General features: G+C 54.9%; 1 protein-coding gene across 8 annotated transcripts in view; it reads right to left on the reverse strand.

Annotated features, from left to right (window-relative positions):
• Positions 1-21,895, reverse strand: part of MYT1L (myelin transcription factor 1 like) — a 172,509-nt gene that overhangs the window by 120,177 nt on the left and 30,437 nt on the right. For 7 of the 8 annotated variants that reach the window (XM_032866760.1, XM_032866761.1, XM_032866757.1 and 4 more), the window contains exons 2-5: positions 20,244-20,400; positions 4,795-4,849; positions 4,573-4,606; positions 4,255-4,317 (exon numbers count right to left, since the gene is read on the reverse strand). In XM_032866760.1, the coding sequence (XP_032722651.1) occupies positions 4,255-4,317; positions 4,573-4,606; positions 4,795-4,849 (152 nt within the window). In that variant the 5' untranslated portion in view covers positions 20,244-20,400. The remainder of the gene's footprint in view (positions 1-4,254; positions 4,318-4,572; positions 4,607-4,794; positions 4,850-20,243; positions 20,401-21,895) is intronic. The other variant, XM_032866755.1, reaches the window with a different exon arrangement.

Genomic DNA, 21,895 nt, shown 5'->3' on the forward strand with positions numbered 1-21,895 from the left:
CCTCCAGGGCGCAGGACAGTGACTGAGCGTGGGCCCCCGCTGGTCCGTATATGGGGGTGTGGACGTGTTTATCGTGGATGCTCAGGAGCCTAAGCAAGTCTTCTAACAGATAACAGAAACCATCCTTCGTTTCTCTCGTTTTTCCTCGGCTGCCGGAAGACGCCAAACGAAATGTACGACTATACCCAAACCTCTGATACATCCTGGGTTTCTGGTATTATGTTCCTATTTCCCTTATGTTTTCCCTAATTTATCTCCTTGACTCAACTTTTAGTTGTGTAGCTGTACATGTGCTTACCAGCAACCTCAAACTGTCCATGAGCTGTGAACACAGGTAACACCACGGACAGATCACCTTCCGCCCCAGCAGACGGTTCCTGAAGCGGTGTGGACCGTCTAATAAAACACGCATTAGAACATTAGCTCTACCACCTTCCCCCCATTTTTTACTGGGATCTTAAATTACAAATTCTTTTTTCACAGTATTCTTTCCTCTCATAGATATTGCCCAGTGGTTGAGTCTCCTCTAAGCTCTAGGCCCAGTTTCTTACAGACCCACAGCCCCACCTCAGTCATACTGAGGAAATGTCACTAACAAAGCCGTCAAGTCCAGCAGCTCCAATGGGAAGCCCACGTGGCAATGAGGCCACGTGACCAGCCACGGGTCCGCACAAGTGTGCATCCCACAGAGCGACACTCGGGATTAGGGAAATTGCACTTGATTTTGATTACCTTATTTTCTTATGCTAAAAATAAAGATTAGCCTGTAGGTATCATTTTATAAGTTGGTACCAAATGTCCTAAAATATTTTTTTAAAAATTTACATTGTAGATTCCCCCACTTGCCTCAAATTACTTTTTGTAAGTTCAGATAAATGGATCAGTCCATATAGTAAAACATCTTTGTACTTGGCTATGAACTGACATGATATGCGCATAAAATGAAATTATATCCCTAAGAGGAATATATTCACTGAAGATTTTATGCTAAAAGACCGAAAGGATGCGTAATTTCATCAAAACCAAGACACGGGCTGCCACTCTTGTCCTTTTGGCAGAGGCTGGGTCTCAGCGGGGACATGACAGCAGAGGTCACACTTGTGCTGTAGGGTGTGTGCAGGTGTGTATACAGAAGAGCTGTTAGAGGGGAGAAGCTTCCATAGCAGGAAATCTCTCAAAGCCAGAAATGATTGAAATAGTACAGACTTGAAACAGCACCAGTCATAAGATGTTAACGTACGCGTGAGTCTTGTCTACTACAATAAGCACCTTTTCAGTTTGAAAAATTTAAACGTCATCCCTTGGTTGAAAATTACTGTTAATATATAATCACCAGGGAAATGCAAATCAAAACCACAATGAGATACAACCAGTCAGAATGGCTAAAATTAACCATTCAGGAAACAAAAGGTGTTGGCGAGGATGCAGAGAAAGGGGAGCCTCCTACACTGTTGGTGGGAACGCAAGCTGGTGCAGCCACTCTGGAAAATAGCATGGAGGTTCCTCAGAAAGTTGCAAATAGAGCTACCCTACGACCCAGCAATCGCACTTCTGGGTATTTACCCAAAGAAGACAAAAACACTAATTCAAAAGGATATATGCTCCCTATGCTTACGGCAGCACTGTCCACAAGAGCCAAGACGCAGAAGCAGCCCCAGTGTCCATTGACAGAAGATGGGTAAAGACGTGGTGTGTACACACAATGGGATATTATTCAGCCACAAAAAGAAAAAAAATCTTACCATCTGCAACAACGTGGACAGACCTAGAAGGTATTATGCTAAGTAAAATAAGTCAGACAAGGGCAAATATATGTCGAACCTAAAACAAACAAACAAACAAAAAGCCAAAGAAACAACCAAACAAAAAACCAGCAACTGACTCATAGGTATAGAGAACAAAGTGGTGGTTTCCAGAGGGGAGGAAGGAGGGGGAGGGGCAAAATGGGTGAAAGGGCATGGGAGGTAGGCTTCCAGCTATGGAATAAAGAAGTCCCGGGGATGCCCAGGGAATACGGGTCAACGCTACTGAAACACAGCCATGTGGGGAGAGGCGGGGCCGCACTCATGATGTACAGGGTTATCAAATCACTGTATTGTAGCCCTGAAACTAACCTAGCATGGCGTGCCGACTATACCCAATAGGAAGCCATTGATAATACGCAGACATCAACAACAAAACTCAGAAAGCTTCCCTTGGTACCACACTGACACTCCTCTTGAGAACGGGCACACCAGTGACGTCAGTTCTGAGTGTATTTGGTTTTATGTAACAAGTCTGTAAGCATCTCATTCTAAAACCAAGGAAACTGAAGTCTGTAAGTGTTAAATGATCTGCCCAACCCCCCTGGACTGGCTAGCAGCCCCAAGGAAGCGAGAACCTGTCCCCATCCTGGAAGATTGTTCTTCCTCCGTGAGCACCACATGACTTATTCCTACGAAAATATTAGGAATTCTAATAATTACATAGAATACGGTGCATCGTAAAAATTATGACAGCCTTTTAATTTAAACCATTTGTTGAAAAACTGTCTACATTGGCTGTTTCTGTGATCCTTCTCTGGTGTGCCACGTTCCTCACTCCCATAAGATTTGAGGTGTTCTGTGCTCACACCAGCACCGTGTCTCAAAGAAAAATGCAGCCTGGCTGTCTTCATGCCATCTCCAAGCCAAGCTTCAGTTCCTGTTTACACAGGGACTGGATGGCACAGGGAGACCTCACAGGGACCCGGGCGCCCCCAGCTGCATGGGACACACGTGGGATAAGAATGTGCTTCAATGGATTCTTTGGAGACTTTATAGATTTTCCTGAAAAACTGTGATTAACAAATTATGTCTAGCGGACATCTAATCCAAATTTTTTAGCCAACCGTAATCGTATCTTTTACTAACAGGATGGTACAGTTTAACTACTGACTAATCAAGACATGATGAAGGGAAAACTTGATTTCATTCATGGTTGGCTAAATTGTTTTTCATTGAAAATATAAGCAATGTGGTTTTAAAAATTTTTAGACTAAGAGTTTACATGCATATAACTTTATAAGACAACATAAATACTTTAAAGAAACTGTTTAACTTCAATGCTTGGTAATTTACTGTAATACACAGGACCAATAATAAAATGATAAATTATTGTTTTAAATCACAAAATTCCCTTAAAAACCAGCCTGTCATTCCTTAGTATGTAACAGAAGTCTGATAACCACTGCGTCATGGAGGCTCATTAAAAACTCCATCTCCTTCAATGCTAGCATGGGGACTTGGGGAGTAATTTGTAATTTTTCCCTTGATTTTACTGAAGGACAATCAAAATAATTGCTTGATTTCACCCATAAATTAATGTTCAGCTGAAAAGGAAATAAAACGTCAGGCAGTAAAGGAAGGTCACCCCGAGGTGTGGCCAAAACACCTGCTTGAGCATCTGAGCCTTCATTACGTGGGCTTGGTTCCTGATGGCTTGTTAGGACGAATGACCTTAGTCCTAGCAATCGAATCTGTGAAAGATTAGCTAAAAATGTATTACAGAGCCTGTAAACATCTCTAACTCCTCATAAGCAACATCTTCCACTGAAAGTTATGGCTGCAGTAATATCACAAGAAGAAATTCCTGATGGAAAAGCCAACCTAAAGATCGATGTCTTCATGACTGTCAGCCCGAGCTGTATGACACGATTCTGCTGTGATGCATTCCTGGCGATAATGACCCGCCACCTGCTCTCAGAGATGTCCCCCACACCCAACTCTGTATGGACCTAAACCCCAGGATTTACAGGAATGATATAATCATCCACGCCCCAAAGGCTCACCAGTGGGATCTGCCTGGACGTAGATCTCCTGCCCTAACCTCCCCCTGCGGACGCCTAGGTGCCAGCTTGGGCTTCCTTTCCTGTAGGAAGATCAAGAAGGTCACACTCTCATTCACGCTCTGTGACCTACCACGCTGCAGCGACCAGAATGGACAAATGGGCAAGGACAAGCAGGCCGTCTCCATGAAGCAGAGGGAGCTTCTTAGCATGCTGTTGCGTGTGTGGGAAAATGAGTTTAAGGCTGCTAGTAATTTGTGTTATCTTATGTGTTATCAAATTCTGCCTGGAAACCATGCACGTGACGTCACAGGCTGAGTTCATGTCAGAGAGGAGAAAAGACAACACTCGCTGTTTTCCAAGAACACCCCCCATTCAAGGTCACCCTTTGGTCTGGGTCCCTAGACAAGCCGGTGTACACAGCTCATTGTGAAAAAGGTGGTCATTACCTTCTGTGTCTTGCGTATTTGCCACTGACGTGACCACTGCCATCACAGCCAGGTGTGGGACAGCTGCAAAGGGAAAGAGGGAATTACACGGGGCCGTGCTGCTCAGAGGGGGGTGGCCGAGTGCTTGGGGAGCGTCAGGAGGGAGGACGCCCGGAGAGAAATTGGGGAGCAACTAGGGGTGCTTTTAGTCAGCAGGTCTTCCATCAGAGCGGCCGGGCGGGACAAGCCCCCGGTGAGCCCAGGAGAGCCGTCTGCCTGTTCTGAGGCTGGGTTTTCTCGGTTGTTAATGGGGACGCGTTTTGCCCCCTGAGAACTGACCTGAAGAGCTCTTGTACAGCTGGTTCCGCGGGAACTGCAGAGAGATGGAAAAGAGATCGAGATTTATCATTGCTCACAATCCCCGGTCTACAATCCCCGGTCCCGCAGAACGCTATCGAGGGTAGGGTCAGAGCAGGGGTCCGGACGGATGGGGCACACGGCTCCCCAGGATGAAGGGGGCCCCCGAAGGGCTTCCTGGGGCCTGGGGATGCACGGACGTACCTCGAACCCCTTTGGACCGTGTGCGATGACGCTTCTCCTCGGCGTCCACCTCCATCTGTGGAGAGACGGGCAGGCGGTCAGGGCAAGGCTCCCGCACGTGAAGGCCCGCGGGACACGGCCGAGCCCCGGCATTTTGGCGGCGGTGGGGGAGCCCTGTATGAGAGGCGTGGGGGAGGGAGGCATCCGGCGAGCTAGCTGTGTTACTTAAAACACCAAGCAGACCTCCACCCCACAGGAACGCTTCGTCCCGGGGCCCCACCCTGCGCACCAGGGCCACCTCCGATGAAGCCCCAGGAGCAGACGCTTTAAGCTTTGCAAAGATGCATCAGGATGGGTCTGGCTTAATTCTGAGCTGCCTCGTTTGTACCGAGAACATAGAGATAGATGTGGTGTGTGCAGGAAGGTTCGTACATGCCGTCTGGAACCGAAAGGCTAATCTGATCACACCATTAGGAGAAGCGGGAGCAGGAGGAGGACGTGTTGAACCCAGGGGCCCGACTCTGTGCCGTTTGGTTTTGGATGCAGTCACCGCCCGCTGTGGTCTGAGGTGCTCGGATGGATCCCAGGGACGCGGGCCTTCTGCTAGGAATGGACACAGCTCACACTTTGGCAATGACAAAGCATTTTCCTGTATCACCTTACCGGGTCCTCACAACAATTTTGTGAGAAAAGTATCTCTGTTGTCCCTAATTTATAGGTGTGACCTGCCCAACGTCATCCAAGTAGAATTTTCGGTCCAGGACCCTGAAACCCAGCCACTGGCTCACACATCATCTTTTTTTTTTTTTTTTAAAGATTTTTTTAATTCACTTATTGACAGAGATCACAAGTAGGCAGAGAGGCAGGCAGAGAGAAAGAGGCGAAACAGGCTCCCCGCCGAGCAGAGAGCCTGAGCGGGGCTCGATCCCAGGACCCTGGGACCATGACCTGAGCCAAAGGCAGAGGCTTTAACCCACTGAGCCACCCAGGCGCCCTTCACACATCATCTTTAAGCCAAGGGACCCCTGAGGGACAGGTGGCCGTGGGGCCGTGTACCAACACAGCAAATATTCCCACACGTGAGAGTCAGTTCCACACGGCGAAGCTGAGCGCTGGGAGAATTCCGCTCCACACGGCAGACGGGCTGGCGAGAGAAGAGCCACAAGGACGACCTCCTCCCGTCACAAGGACAGGACGCCTCCCCCATCTGTGACATCCTCGCCCATCCAAGGTCCCCCGAGGCAGAAGACCAGGGCACCTCAAAATGTCTCCCAAGCACAGGTCATTTCCCCCACACGTCAGGACAAGGGGGTCACGACCAGGTGCAGAAAGGTCGTGAGGCGTCAGGGCTCCGTCAGACCCCGAGGGGCGGTGCGCGGGCCGCTCTGCCTTACGACAAGCTGCTTGCAAGGCACCGTCCTCTAGAGGGGACAGCAAGGAGCCCTGTCGCGGGCCTGGCAGCCCCCGACGGAGCATTCCTGACGACCGACCACCGAGTTAGTTTACTCTGCTGTGTGCGGAGCCCAGCAGCAGCCAAGGAAAAACCCCTAAAGGAATAGCAGCTCATTGAATGAGCCTCAGAGCTTCTACCAGAGCTGCTGTGCAGGACTCAACAAACCCGGAACCTGAGGGAGGGAAGAGCCCAGGTGAGGCGCGTCCCTGAGGAAACGCTTCGCCGGGAAAGCTGTGGGGTTTCAGAAGGGCCATCGGATGGGGCGCCTGGGTGGCTCCGTGGGTTAAGCCTCCGCCTTCGGCTCAGGTCATGATCCCTGGGATCGAGCCCCACATTGGGCTCTCTGCTCAGCGGGGAGCCTGCTTCCTCCTCTCTCTCTCTCTGCCTCTCTGCCTACTTGTGATCTCTGTCTGTCAAATAAATAAATAAAATCTTTAAAAAAAAAAAAGAAGACCCCGGTAGACAAGCTGTTGCACGAACGAGTGAGGGCATCTGTTTTCTGGGGAGCGGGCGGGTTGGGGAGGCGGGACAAGCAAGGGGACACAGCAAGGCTTGCTGTGCAGTGTGGGGCCAGGGCCACAGGGAGGGGGTGCAGGGGGTGCTCCAGGGGCCTGGCTGACCTGGGGGGAGGGTCCCTGCTGACCTAGCGGGTGTTACGGAACACGGGCTGGGAGGTGCCCCACAAGGGCATTTTAGGAAAAAACCCATCAGCGGCCGCTGGAGAGCAGGCGCAGGGAGCAGGAGCTTGGGGCGGGTGAGCAGAGATTCGAGGAGCCCCGTGCCAGCCTCCGTGGGCGACAGCTCACTCTGGGAAAGCAGGCGTCCAGGGAAGAGAGACGGGGAAGCAGCACTTAAGAAACAGGTCAAGGAAAGTCAGCGTGACGCAGCAGCTCGTGGCCCCTCTTCTGGTGACCTGCCCTTCCTCTGCTGTTTCCACACAGCCGGAACCCCGAGGGCAGGCAGGGTTTGACGCTCTGCGGAGAGCGTCCACAGCACGCGCTGGGATCACGTCGGGGCTCCAAAATCACTCCTCTGCGCGGGTACAGTTTCCAAACAGTGCAAAACGGTAGCAAAGCAGATCGGGCTCCCACGGCGTGAGGCCAGCGAGTACTAGCGTTCAGGACAGTGATGGGGAAGCGTCCGTGTCACACTCAGCCTCACTGTGCGCCCGTCACAGGAAGGACCAGGGATGCAGAGATGATGCAGTGGAACCCTATTCTTTAGGGAAGTCAAGCTGTGTGCTAATTTGGAGCTAGAGGAGAGCAGTGGGGGCTCTTCTCCCTGGGGCAGGAGGAGCTTGGCGGTGCGGTGTCTGACCCATTCTGCAAGAGAAAGCGGGCCTTCCTGGGTGGCAGTTTGAGCTGAGTTTTCAAGGTTAATTGCAAGTTTGAGGTTTAAAAGTGGGGGGCATGTTCCAGGCAGAGGGGAGGGGATGTGCAAAGACCCTGAGGTTTGCAGGTACATTCTGGGGCCCCGAGGAGGGACAGGGCTCAGAGTGTAGGCCACTCGGTGCCTTCCAGGAGCACCACGGACAGGTCACCCCGTGTGCCCTCCACAGCCTCTGATGGCAAACCTGCATTGAGAGCCCCACCCCCTGCCCCGTACTGGCTGTAACTCAGGACAGAACTTGCCACCAAGGGGGCTGAGGCTGCCGCTCCTCTGTGGGTCTGATATTGAAACACGCGGCCTTGTTAGCTAATTGCTCATATGGTTGTGTAAGACTATTTTATTTTTTATGTTTCGATTTTTAACCCATTTTTTTACATATGTTTGTCCATATAGAAGGACAACCTTATTTCCTTCCAGATACAGTTACCTCTGCCACTAATCACTCATTAACACACGAACTCCTTCCCCGCACCCTGCAACAGCCTTCCTGGGGTGCGCTCGCCAGGCCCGGGACTGCGGCGGGCCCCCCGGCCACTCCTGTCCTCGCCGGTTCCGGGCTCATCCTGTGTGAAGTTTCAGCCTCTCGAATGTGTTCTGCTCCGTGTATGGGTTCCTTGTACTTCGTAAGACAGTCCTGCAAAACACCCAACGCACAGGCCACACGCAGCAAATGGGGGTTTTCTTTCTCCATCTGCCAAGAAACTCAAAACGGAAGAGCTCGAAGTGGTTTACGTTCTGCGTTGACTCGTGTTTCGGGGCGCGGACGCCGGCAGGCTCAGGTGAAGCGGAAAGCGTGGAAGTCATCACCAGAGCGGAGGGAGCAGTTTCCATCCCCGACATGTACCCCGACCAGCGTGTGGTCGAAGGTCGCCGGACACCACGTGCTCGTCCACACGTGGGCCTCTTCAGGGACCCTGGGCCTGCCCACCACCCCCACAGGTGGGCTGCTGTGGTCCCACGGCTGTCCCTCCGCAGGCGGCCGCCCTCGGACGCGTCCCGGGAGACTGTTCTTCTGGGGCCCTGAGACCCGGGCAGGAGCTCCGGGGACGACACCATGACGGCATGAACACGTTTGCGCTTCCCGGGGCCGGAGACCGGGGGCACCGCTGTCACAGCTCAGGTGACATGCCTCGGCCAGGAGACCACACCGAGACAGCGAGCCCTCCCTCCTGCCTGGCAAGAGCACTTGCGTCTGTAAGTCTGGTGCCTGTGTTTAGGGTAACGAGAGGCTTCTCTTAGGAGCCGGAAGGGGTTTTATACTTAAAGGAAAGTCTCCAATGTCAGACATTTGCTTTAGAACCCACAGAAGCCACCAGATGACTGAAGAGCGAGCTCTCTTACACCACGGACGGTTTGCACTCGCAGTCAGGACCGAGTGTGTAACTTTACCCCGGCCCCACCCCACGCGCACGCTTCCGTCAGGCTGAGGCCTCATGAAGATGACGGGATACTAACTTCGGCAAAAACTCATACGTCCGTCAACGTTCTGTCCGCGGTTGGAGGCCGCTTCCCAGCAGCAAGCAGCACTTCGGGCCACAGCAGCGAGCCCCAGGGAGGGGCGCCAGGGGTCCCGGCTCTGCGAGAGTCGGCTGACGGCCCCCCTGCACGCTGCACACCCGCAGCCCGCCTCCTCGGGCAGGGTCCCCCGACGCGGGGCTCGGGTGGGACACGGCTAAGCCCGGGTGCTCTCCCCCGGAGCTGCCCCTCCGTTATTCGGGAAGCAATTACTCATTTTGTCAATTAGCCAGACCCCACCTTTCACCTCCGGCAGCTTGGCACCGGGTCGTCTCACTCATTAGCACCGTCAGGAGGACTGGGCTGCGCGCGAGCAGGAGGTGGAGCTCACTGACTAAGACGCGTGACTCGCGAGGACGTCAGAGAAGCCAGAGCGTCTGCCAGACCAAGAGTGCGGATCAGACCGCGCGCCCGTGCTTGTTCCCCTCCCTCCACGTCCCCACACAGACTCAGGGACGTCTCTGCTCCTAAAATACCGTCTGTAAGATCGGCAAGAATCATTCCACGTTCTTGTCGCCTTGAAGAGGTTCTACAGCAACGGAAACTCGTTTCCCCCGGCGCAACAAAGCGTCCTGGTTTTAGTGAATTTAATGGAGTGCAAATACATTAAATTTCAGGAGCTCTGTCCAGTGTTTATAGTAAGTGACAGGATGGCATATTGTTAAGAAGTTGCCAAGTTAGGAGAGACGGACGGGTCAGGCGCCTGGCTTGTGGCTATCTCTGCGGCCGCTGCTCAACCTCGCAGGATGGAAATGAGGAAAGATGGGGCAGGTGAGTCAGGTGGAAGAGTCTTGGCTGGTCTGCTCCCACTTTTCCTTTTCCTTCCCGAACTTTCTCAGTGAAGACTGGCAACCAGTGAAGCCGTCCTCAGCAGGAGGAGGCCCGGGCCCCAGGCCCGTGGCCTCGTCACCCCATCACCTTAGTCCACGTGCTTGGAGAGTGGAAGCTTGGCGCCGTCGGCACAGGAGAGAGGAAACGGGAAATAGGACCGGTGTGAGCGGAGGAGAAAATGCAGGCGCAGCAAAGCCCCCTCCACCCAGGGCCACAGCGCGGAGTGTGCCACAGTGACCCAGAAGGGAGCCCAGCTCTGCAGGACCCGTGTCAGACACGTCACCCACTGCGGGGACGCAGGATATCATAGAAATGAACCTATCTGACGCTCACTAGAATGAGAATATTTGGGGGCTCATTATGGTGTGAACTCGTCATTGAGTTTAAGAAGGTGGCGCACAAAAAAATTCAGAACGTCATTACCAAAACGTGGCTCCATGAAACCGACCATCACAACGGCCACGGGGCAGGGAAGCAGCAGCCTTGCTCTCTGCCAGTTGCCTGTCGTCAGGCCCTAGAAAGGTAGATGTTCATGCAGAAAACAAGTCAAGTTTTGATGGTAAAGTGTCATGCTGTCCTTGGACTCCTGCCTCCACTGACAGCCTCTGCTAGTTGGTCCCCAGATGGAGGCTCCCAGCGGCCGCTGTAGGCGTGGACGCTCAGCTTTGAGGTGGGAGAATGTGGAAGCCAGGGGGCAAGCGGGGCGTCTATGATGAGGGCCCGTGTTTTGCTTGGTCTTGCGAGAACTCTGGGAGACCCGTCCTCACCACCCCACGCTGGGTGCACCCGGGGCCATGCAGGTGGATGCCGCTTGAGTGCTGTGGGAGGAGGGGCCACATTTTCAAAAGAAAACGTATAGATTTGTGGCCTGACAAGTGACATTGATGCCGTCTCCTGAAGGACAAGAGCGGTCTGGGAGGCAAGACTTCAAAGCTGGATTCCTGGACCTTCTCGGACATCCAGGGTCTTTTCTGGCACACGGAGCTGGGACAGCTCCAGTCAGAGCAGCCTTGGAAACGTGGGACGCGTGCTTGCTCTCAGGGCTCAAAACTGTCACCCTGGGTGATAACATTGGGGAACCCCAGAAGGAAATCCTGCGGGCAGCACGGGCCACACCCTTAATCCACGTCTGCCCCTGGTTTGGGACTTAACATGTGAAAAATAACACAACGTTATGCTAGGTGCCTGGGTGGCATAGTCCGTTGAGTGTCCGACCCTTGATTTTGGCTCAGGCCCTGACCACAGGGTCGTGACTGTACTCAGCAGGGAGCCTGCTTGAGACTGTCTCTCCCTCTGCCCATTCCCCACTCTCGCTCACTCTCTCCTGTCTCTCTCTAAAACAAATAAATCTTTAAAAATAATAAAAATAAAAGTAATGCAACAAGTCCTAAGCAAAATCCTAAGAAACGCGCAATCATTGCCATGATGGCTGGCAATAAAAATGTCCTGAATAGGAGCCCCTGAGGGGAAACGTGTCATCTCGACCCAGGAATTGTGAGAGGATGGTGCAGGGGTGCTGTGTATTGGGGCACCTGCACAGAGGGCCCCGTGCCAAGCCCTGGGCATTGCAGATGAACCAGCCTGTGTGTCGGGGGGACAGGGCTGGGCCTGGCAGAGGCGAGAGAGCTCCCCCAAGCCCTCCGACAGCAGAGAGAACTGGCAAAAAAGAGCAGGTCTCACCCTGCAGGCACGTGGACACGTGGCAGGAAGGCTCGCAGGCTAACAGCAGGAATCTCTACGTTTTGGTAAAAGCAAATTAATGAATGAAGGAAGGAATTACAGGGAGCTAATGATTCGCTTGGTCAGCGTGATTATTTAATTACTGTTTGTTAATAATTTGATTACAGTTTTAAACCTTCTGTAATACAAATAAAGAGCTGAGCAGAGAAATATCTCCCCCCCACCCCCACCACGAGGAAGGAGACTCCTCTGCTTCTCTACAAGCGCGCAGGGCTCCACGAGTGGTGCTGCCGTGGCCACGGAGGTCTGTGTGCACACGCAATGCACTGCACGCGGGGGCGATGGCCGTGGCCACGGAGGTCTGTGTGCACACGCACTGGACTTCCTGTCGGCAGGAAGCTGAAGGCTCTGAGGAGATTTCTACAACCTCTGAGACTGGGGTCCAGCTTGTCAAGAGCCCAAGGTGTCCTTGGCCAAACGACGCTTCCTCTCAGCCATGTGGGGGCCGGTGACCCTAGTGGAGCATTTGAAACAAACTCAAATTTCGAAGGTTTCTAGGTGACTCCAGGGAGCTAAAGGCAGTGGCTTTTAACAAATAACTCCTGTTGGATGTCTCTCTTATTGGGTGACCTGGCAATTTTCTATCCGTAAAAAGTCCGCTTCCCAGTTTCTATCGGGGAGACGAGGCCCGACAGCCCCGAGGGCCGGTTCCAGGGGCAGAGTGGCAGCGTGTGTCTCGGCTGGCCAGCACGGGAGGCCCCAGGGAGCGCAGGGGCACCCAGCTCTGGGAGCTCTCTCCCAGCCAAGGACGTCGGAGCTTAGCTCGTGTTTCACTACGGTGCTCGCAGCCCAGCGAGGTCTTTCCTCTCACGAGCGGAACAGCCTAGCTGGAGGGTGCCTGTTTCCAGAGGTTGAGTCCAAATGTCAAGTCCGGGGCCCTTCAAATGCTATTTTTAAATTTTATTTTTAAATACTATTTTTTGGCAAAAACTATTGCTCTTTTGGCCCCAAATGAAAAAACAGAAGCCTGCATCTGTGTCGGAAACTGGATTTGTGGATTTGAGTTTGTTTCTATTATTGCTGACTACTTTGTCCTGCCAGCAAGTTCTGGAAGGAAAATGCCAAGAGTCAGATTTTAGGACAGAGGGCATGAACCTTACGGCCTGAGAATCAGGAGGCGGGACCCGTACTGCTGTGCCAGGTTCCCAGTGCTTAACACATCAAGCTAATACCTAAAACTCTGGAGACTTTATATCCAAATCTGGATTCCTGATTTTTCTGGAAAAGTAGGAGGGTTTGGAAACACTGCCCAGCCAGCTAGAGAGACAGCTTTCCCACGACAGCCACCACAGCCTGAATGCCTCTTCCAGCCTGTTCCCTGCTATGGCTTGGCCCACCATCAGGCATGGGCTGTTTCTCTCTGTAGTGGCAGCTCCGTTGGGCTGGGCCTGGGAGGGCTGGTGCCCCGTGTGTGAGCTGCCCAACTGTCCTGCTCCTGCCTGGTGGTCTCTGCCCTCGGGCATACCCGAGTCTGAGGAAAGCAAGGCAGCACGTCTATGTCCCAGGGCCTGGAAGAGTCATGGCTATGGTAGGATCTCATGGGAATCTATAGAATGCACTTCCCGTCCTGGTTCTCAAGACTGGGCCGCGGACACACGCTTCTGTCAGCCGTGGAGCAGGGCCTGTGGCGCCTGTGGCAGCTGAACCTCCACCTGCCCGGCCCTCGGGCGGCTAGCTGGGTCTCCAGCTCAGGAACTTTGGCTCCAAGTTTAATAATTCAGTTTTCTCTCCACCCCTCTTCTTGGAGTCACTTTTCTTTAATTTCCCCTTGTTTTTTCTGTAAGTTATTGCAAACAAGCATGCACAGATGTTGTGGTGCTTTTCATAGGAATCACAGCCTGTCGTGGCTGCTCGTTTCCGCTTCTGTCCTCCCCTCCAGCCACGGGCACTGCCAGGGCCTCCCAGTGCCAGCACACGGCAGGGCCTGACCCAGGAGTATGGGTCGGGGGGGTACACGTGAGACGAGGGTCTTCTGATCATTGGTGGGTCTGTCTCTCCGGCAGTAGACAGGAAGCACGGCTCCCGAAGCCTGCCCGCTGCCCGGACGGGAGGGCAGGCCACGTCAGGGCCTTCTGTGTCAGCAGTGGTCCCTGCTCGTCTCCGGGGACACGCATCTCAGAGGCAGGTGGCCGGTGGTGTGACAGCTGGCTCCACGTTTACTAACCGTGAGAAGCTGGGCAGAGTCCTGTTTGCGAATCGTGCTTCTCTCTTCTGTGAAGTTCCTACTTATCTCCCTGGGCTGCTGAGAGGCTTGAATAAAGTCATTCCATGAGAGAACCGTGCACAGTCCCTGGTACGTGAGAAAAGCTTCCTTCTTCCGTTTCCCAGGTGAGGTTCCCCAAAGGCATGGAGAGCAGAGATGCCCACGATATCCACACTCTGGGCACACACATCCCTTGTGACACAGGGCGGTGTTGGGCTGTGTCTGCAATCACCTCTCGGGGCACCAGCACTTCCGTGGCCTCTGTGGACCCGGACCAGGGCAACGGCGCACAGCCCGGGAGCAGAGTCTCCATAAAAACTGTTGGGGCCACGAGCTCAGTCGTAGCTACAAAACCTAAAATATGCACGCGTGTGTGGGGGGGTTCGGGTGTGGGTGTGTGTGCACACACGTGACCCTGGGGCCTTGAGCTCCCCCAATCCAGCTAAACGTTTTCAATAATCCAGGACACGGCTCATCCCATACAAGGCTGGCTCTCTGGGGCTCCAGGGCTCCAGGAGAGGCAGGCAGGGGAGAGGCAGGCAGAGGAGAGGGGGGCAGGGGAGACCCAGCCCATCAGGTCAGCGCGGGTGGTCTGGGACGGGAACGAGGGCATCCTCGTGTTCCCTTGCCCCTCACATGGCACCTGTCCCAGAGCATTGCCTGATGACCACGGGCCATGTTGCTCTGAGTAGAAATATCTCAGTTCCCTTAAAAATCAGGTGGCTATGGGGCAACCTTTCTGAAAATATGGAAAGAACAAAGAAAAGGAGTAAAAAAAAGTGGAACATTATCTAGAAGGGGCTATTCTACAAAGGAAGGGGCTGTTCACAAATGCTCAGTAGGGAATGCATTTTCAAAAAAGATGGGGGAGGTCATTTTAGTGACTTGGAGTTGGTGGTTTTTCAGACAATTATGATCTGAAATCAAACTGTCCATCTCAGCCTGTGGGGCACCTGTAATGTCAGCCTCCCGTCAGGTCGCAGCCGGTCCCACCCTGTCCCTCCTGTCCCCTTGCTGCTGCAGGGAGTTTACGGCGCCCTCCCGGCCACCCGTGGGCAAGGGCCCTCACTCCCCCCGTAGGGTGGCTGTTTACAGACTCACAAATACTTACAGACTAAACAGTGGTTCCTCTACGTGTGTGCCATTTCTTGTAATGAAATACCTTAAATAATTGGCAAATCGCTGAGAGGACAGACACACGAACAAAATCTTGTACTACCAGACCAAGCGCGAGATGCCGACACAGTCATGTGGGGTTAGGAAGGCAGCGCAGAGCCGTGGGCAGGCGCGGGACCCGGCGCTGACCCCGAGCCAGAGTCCTCCTCTGTCCCTGCAGCTGCACGACCCTGGACACAGAGCTAACCGGGCGCATCCCCAGGCTCTAAATTCTAAGTGTGTGGGTCATAGCAGCCATGTGGGTCCGGGGGACATTGGGAGATGGAATGAGAAAACGGCTTTGCCAGCATTCTGGGAAAACTCATTCCATGGAGCCAAAGAGCATTAGTGTGAAGGGCCAGGCGTCACCTGGTCAGCCGAGCATGCTGTGCGGGGTTCACACAAAGTCCAGGGCTCTGGGCATCCAGGGCTCTGGCATCCAGGGCTCCAGCATCCAGGGCTCCAGGTGTCCAGGGCTCCAGCTGTCCAGGGTTCCGGGGGTCCAGGGCTCCAGCGTCCAGGGCTCCAGCTGTCCAGGGTTCCGGGGGTCCAGGACTCCAGCTGTCCAGGGCTCCGGGGGTCCAGGGCTCCGGCTGTCCAGGGTTCTGGGTATTCAGGGTTCTGGTGTCCAGTGCTCTGGCCATCCAGGGGCTCCTGGCAACCAGGGCTCCAGGTGTCCAGGGCTCCGGGCATCCAGCTCTGCATCTCAGGCAGAGCAAGGCGGTCACTGTGTCCCTTCCACATGCTGCTCGGTCTTAGGGCAGGGAGAGCAGCAAATCCACGACCGTAGGCCGTTGTAGATCTAGCTAGCCCGGTCCTCCCGTCAGGAGACCCCGTTGCCACCCCTGTCCTCTGACTTGCGTCTCTGCTCCTACATGAGCGGGGTGCTCCATGCTTGCCTGGTATCTGCCTCTTTCTGACCCCCTCACTGCCAGCCTGCCTTCAGGACTCTTCTGGCCACCTCCACATCTTGACCGTAGGCTGGGTGCTGAGCCACACAGGCTCCCTGTGTCCTCTGGCTCCTGCCTGGTAGTGGCTGGCGTGACCGGTGGATGGCAAAGGCCAGGACTTACGGAGGTGGAAGAGCTGGGCCAGCGTCCGCCATCCAGGACAGATAGCATGGCTGGGCTCCTAGACTGCTCCCGGCCCTAGGCTACACCCTCAATGACACCGCCTCCACCATCCCTGGTGTTGGGGATCTCTTTCCCAGCAGGGGACTCTGGGGGGCTCCCCCCCCCATGCCCTCTTTTCTAGAATGTTCCATCTGCTCCTCTCAGTTGGCTCTTCTGCTTTCCATTAGGCTCAGGCCCCCTCTGCCCTTGAAGTCTGTTGACTTTAGCAATCACCCCCTCTCTCCTTCTTTTGCTGCCACACTGTGTAACGAGACCTTTCAGGTGGGTGCATCCTGCTGGGTGACACGGCACAGGTTGGCAGTGACGGTGTCCTAGAGCCCCACCACCTCACGGATCCTCATCCCTCAGGACAGCACTTGCTGCTGTTGCTGGCTTCCCGCCAGCCTCGGCCTCCCGGACTCCTGCAGGGCTCCGTCCCCGAGCCACACCCCGGGGATGTGCCTACAGTGCCCTGACCGCGGGCTCCGGGAGCCTGGACCGCACGTGCAGGGGCCTCCACCGCATAGCCATCTCCAGCGGGCCCATCCAAGAGCCGCGGTCAGCCTCTCTGTCTGCACAGGGGCTCCCGAACCACCGCGTCCCTCCTCCCTGTCCCTGCGTCCACCCCCTCCCTGCTCCCCTCCTCAGCATTGCGTGGGGCTCTCTCAGCCACTGGTGGGTCGGCTGCCACTCCTTGAGTGGCAAGACCTCAAGAGCAGGGACCTTGTCATGTCCTAGCGTCGGTCCCAGCTGAGATTTACTGAATAAATGAAGTGATTGTCCCTCCCTTTGGAAACCTTAAGATCACATTGACTTTCGTCTTTACTCTGTTCCTCCGTCAAATCACTCCTCACGTTCTGGTTTTCACCGCCAGGCCTTCCCCCGCGTGGGTGCGGCACGAGTTCAAACCCTGACAATTCGGGCAGGTCACAGGGATGATCTTGTCCATGCCGGACCCTTTCCGTCGCGTCGTCCGCTGTGACACCGTCCTCCCGCTTCCCGCGTGGCGTCGCCAGCTTGAGAACCCGCGAGGCTTCCCTGCAGACGCGCTCCCTTGCCTCAGTCAGCAGCGGCGTCTGCCTGTCTTCCCTGTTTCTCCTGAGGACCGGGTGGGAGATGGGCAGAGGGGACACATGGGGACGCCTCCAGGGTGCGGCGGGGGTAGAGCCGCGCGGAGCCCTCTATCCTCCAGCCAGCTCCGCGCCGGTGGCGCTCTGTGCAGAGCCTGGAGCTTCGTGAACGCAGAGCGCGTCCCACGGCCTCCACGCGCGGACCCCACGCCACACACGCTCGCGCTTGCTTCTTTCACTTCCGAAAACTCCGGCTCGCTCCCGGCCAAGGCCCGTGGGTTCAGCTCGTGTTTCCGGATGCTGGGTCGAAATTCCCAGAAGGAGTGTCCTGTGCCGTATCTGCCATCCAGCTCCGGAAGTTCCCTCACTCACGGCACCGTTCGGTTTTATTCTGCTGCAAAGAGAAGCGCAGGAGCAGCCCACGCGGCTTCTGCGGATTTCCGTAACACGGTTTTCTAGGAGGACATCGTCAGTCCTTCCAGAAGATGCGCAGATCCATGCGCTGTGCAGACACGCGTGACTGTCCCTGTGTCTCCCACAGCCGACAGCCGCGGAGCGCGGGGCCTCGTCTCTGCCGCGTGAGCGTCGTATCTCATCGCTGCCCACGCTCTCCTTCCCCGACCACCGCGGAGGCTCCGCGTCTTCTCCCGCCCGCGCCCCCTGCTTTCTGCTTCTGGTTCTGCTTTCTCTTGCTCACCCTTTGCCTAGTTTTACAACGTCCCCGTGGATCTGCAGTAGCTCCTCCTGCACCTGCGCGTCGATCTCTGCCCATCTTGCTGGTGGGCATGTCTCCCCGCACTGCGCATCCCCCCACGCATGTGAAAGGAGGCGGGTGACCCCGTCAGCCTCTCGGAAAGAGCCACCGGGCTCTAGGGCTTGCTTGTGGATTCCTGGGGGCTCACCGCCCTCACGTCAGTGCCCGGGGCCTCCTGGGCCCTCTCAGGGGCAGCTGGGCCCCCTCCTCAGCGGCCCGTCCTCCTCCGGGCTGCGGTGCAGCCTCGCGTAGCGTCCACTCCACACCCTCTGCCGCATGAGCCCACAGACAAGCGCGGCCCCTTCTCTGTGAGCACCTGCTCAGTCCCTTGCACCCCCTCAGGCCGCCGCGCAGTGAGAGACCACGCGACCCTTTAGAGGGATGTACAACCCGCACGTGACCAAACAGCTTCTAGAAGAAGTAATTAACGTCCTGCACTCATTAGCAGAGGCTGCGTTTGACTTCCCTTCCGCATCCCCTGGACCGGAATTGTGATAAAACACAAAAAATAAAATTCAAACACGTTTTGATCTAGAGAAATAGTAATAGAAGGGTCCATTTGTATAAGTGTTTCAAATGATCCTGGTGGTTTTCTAATTTGTAACTTTCTAAGCCAGTTCCTCTTTTTAAGTTGAAGTATATTCAATATACAAAACTGTTTTGGGAGCGGGACACGGCGGCCCCACGTCCGTGCACGTTGTGAAAGGCTCCTGGGTGTGCGGTCGCCGTCTGTCGCCATGAGAAGCTTCCATCCTTCGGACCACATTGCCTACGCTGAACTTTTCATCCCTGTGACTTATTTATCGTATAATTGGGGACTTGTACATTTAAAATCCAGTTTTTCTTTAAAAATTTATTTTCCTTGGTTTTTTTTTTTTTTTTAAGAAGAGAACAAAGCTAAAAGAAAAAAGACGAATTAGAGAAGCTTCTATCTACGTGGGAGGCGTTTCTGTGCTCAGGGGAAGAGGAACCACACAATTCCGCAGGAAATGTTCAGAAATTAAAGTGTTTCAGAAATGATTCAATGGGAGACGTTCATGAATTTCAGGGAGAAGGGTTTGCACTTGGAACCCCGAGCACGAAGCGTGGGTTCTTCCATTTACTGCATCTCTTTGGCCCTGGAGCCTCAGTTTGCTAGAAAGGACACAGGCAGGACAGGGTCCCCACTGGGACCAGGTGGGGCCAGGTGGGCGGGCGAGCTCCTAACCCCCCGGGGGAAGGTGAGAGTGTGCAGCACGGCATGCTGGCCCCCGCTGTCTCGTGACCTCAGCTGCGTGGCTGCTTGTCATTTTGCCCTCACTAGGCTGTCACTATTGGGACACCACATGCGGGTCAGGGTTCCTCCTCAAGGGAAGAACTCTGCCACCGATGAGACCCACGTCACGTCCGGGCTCTCGGGGGGCAGGTGTGGGATACCACGCAGCAACCGAAGATGATGGGGCTCTCCGAGTGCTGGGAAGGGACCGAAAGAAACAGCATGTGGCAGAAAGCAAGAGAGAAAGTTCTAGAGGGGTGTGAGGGGGAGGAAGGCACACTTAGTTCTGACCACAGGGTTCTGGGGGGAGCCCTGAGAGCAGTTCACTGGTCCCCACGTCAAGCCCCCTAGGGAGTGGACGAGCGTGGGCAGCACCGCGTTGCTGGGGTCCACCCGTGGAAGTTCCGTGCACAGATGCTGGGATGTGGGCCTGCTTGGTGCTTAAAGCCCCTCCCGCCCCAACACCCCTGGAGCCGGTGCTCGTGAGGTCAGTGTGGGATCTGAGTGGAGCTTCGGGGCAGCTGGGACAGCAGCCTGCTTTCCACAGGCTCCACTGGACGGGCAGCGAGGGAGAGGGGGTCCCAAAACAGCTTCTGGGGATGAAGAAAGTGTCTCTCTTTCTTTTGTCAAGCCCAGGACAGGGTGGGTCTGCTCCGCGGAGGGGGACAGGCAGTGGACAGGAGAAGCGGGCAGGCGGATGGGGCAGCGGGAGGACCAAACAGACACACTCTTGGGCTGGTGCAGGGAAGACGGCGGGCGAGGAACAGCAGGGGGTTGGGGAGGAGCGAGAGCTCCCGTCCTGGGAGGAGGAGGTTGTACTGACAGTAGTGGTCTAGGCCACATCTCACCCTGGTCAGTAGTGCACACAGTGTGGACGGGGCTGTCCCGCCCCATGTGGACCATGAGCCACCAGGGTGAGTTCACCCGGTGTGGACAGGGCTGTCCCGCCTGGTGCGGACCTCATGCCACCAGGGGGAAGGGGCCACACTGTACCTTGTGGGGCGTCTTCTCTTCCAGGAAGGGAGGCAGCGTGGCTCCGTGGGCAGGACACAGGCCCGGAGTCAGGGTCCCTCTACGTTCTCTTCCTGGTCCTCCCCAGCTTGGGACTGAGGCGAAGTTACTTAATTTCCCTGTGCCTCCATTTCTCCATCTGCAAAACACGAACCACAGTGTAAAGCACCTATGATTTCACCAGCACGTGAGGGGAGGTGGCAGCCGTGGACAGGAACCCTGTGGTGGCCGCCAGGATCCAGGCATCCTCCGTCCTATCTGTGGACAAGGGCTCCCCTGGGAAGCATTCTCGCAAACGTGGGGCCTCTGCTTTGGCTCTGAGGAAGGTTCTCCCCAGGGATCTTCTCAGGTGGTGCAGTCAGGGACCAATCCCGTCTGTGGAGTGGGCTCGGCCAGACCGGAGAAGGTTCTAGAACCCCTGTTCTCAGGTCCAGAATCCCTCCAGGCTCCTTGCAGAATAACAAGGTCACACCAACGATTCAGTTAAGCAGCTCCACAGACGGCCACGTAACACCTGGAGCGACTCTTGTGTCTACTCCCTTTGTCCGAACAGCTTCCCATGGATAGCTGAGCTCGGTGAGAAACAAGGGGGTCACTGGGGCCAATTTCCTCCAAACTCCACAAGCCCTTCCTGTGGTCTGAGAACCAGCTGGCCCTGTCTGCTCTGTTGAGCCTTGGGGACTGAGCTGTAAATCCTTTCTCGGTAGACTTCATCTTCTCAAGGAATGACGTCACCCACACAGGCCGTGAGTGACTGTTTGAACACGTGTGTCTGCCAAGACCACAACGGCAGAGACCACAGAAGATTTAAAATCATCAGTTCCCAGAAAGAGGACGAAGTTGTCTTCTTCAACATTGCCACTTAAAACAGGAGAACTTTTATTAAAACAAACAAAAACCCAGGAGAACTTCTCCCTACCTCCTCCTTGGGGTTTAGTAATTTCCCTCAAACGTTCCTACGAGCTCGCCCTCAGTCTTACGGCACAAGCCCCCGAATGGGCACCACAAGCCCCGGAATGGGCACCCTTCCTTCCTTCCTTCCGGAGCAGGGACAATCCCACCTGCTTCTACTGGTCACTTCTGGTTTGTTGATTCAAATGACAAAAGAAAAAAGGAAGGCAGGAGTGAGAAAGGGAAGGAGGGAAGGAAAGAAGGAGGGAGGGAGAAGGAAGGAGGAAAGCTGGGAACAAGAAAGAGCACGTCCTCACTGCCGTGTGCCCCGAGTCTCCGGGACTAATTGGGTTATACAAGTGACTCAACCAACCTATCCAATGTTTTGTGGTACCAGATCTGAAACCAGGCGGACCTGGGTTGCTGAATCATTTCCCAGTTACCACCTCATGACCTGAGCTCGCTGTTTCCCGGCGTTTTTCCGTCTCTAACCTGGATGATACACAGAAGGGACCTGGCACGCCGGGAGAGCTCCGTAAATGCCCCCATCACTACATCCACCATCACGCTTTCTTATGTGCCTGCGCAACGTTTCCGAGCTCCAGGTTCTCGTTTCTGACCACGATGCTGTGAACAGCGAGAAAGCTGGATGCGGAGAATCTGCCTCCTAACGTGAACGCCCTTCATTAATGTGACCAGCATCCACAGAGGTTGTGCTCTTGTGTCCTGCTGGGCTGAAGTGA

This window comes from Lontra canadensis, unplaced genomic scaffold (assembly GCF_010015895.1).
Source record: "Lontra canadensis isolate GAN:19392208 unplaced genomic scaffold, GSC_riverotter_1.0 scaffold32, whole genome shotgun sequence".
Classification (NCBI taxonomy): Eukaryota; Metazoa; Chordata; class Mammalia; order Carnivora; family Mustelidae; genus Lontra; species Lontra canadensis.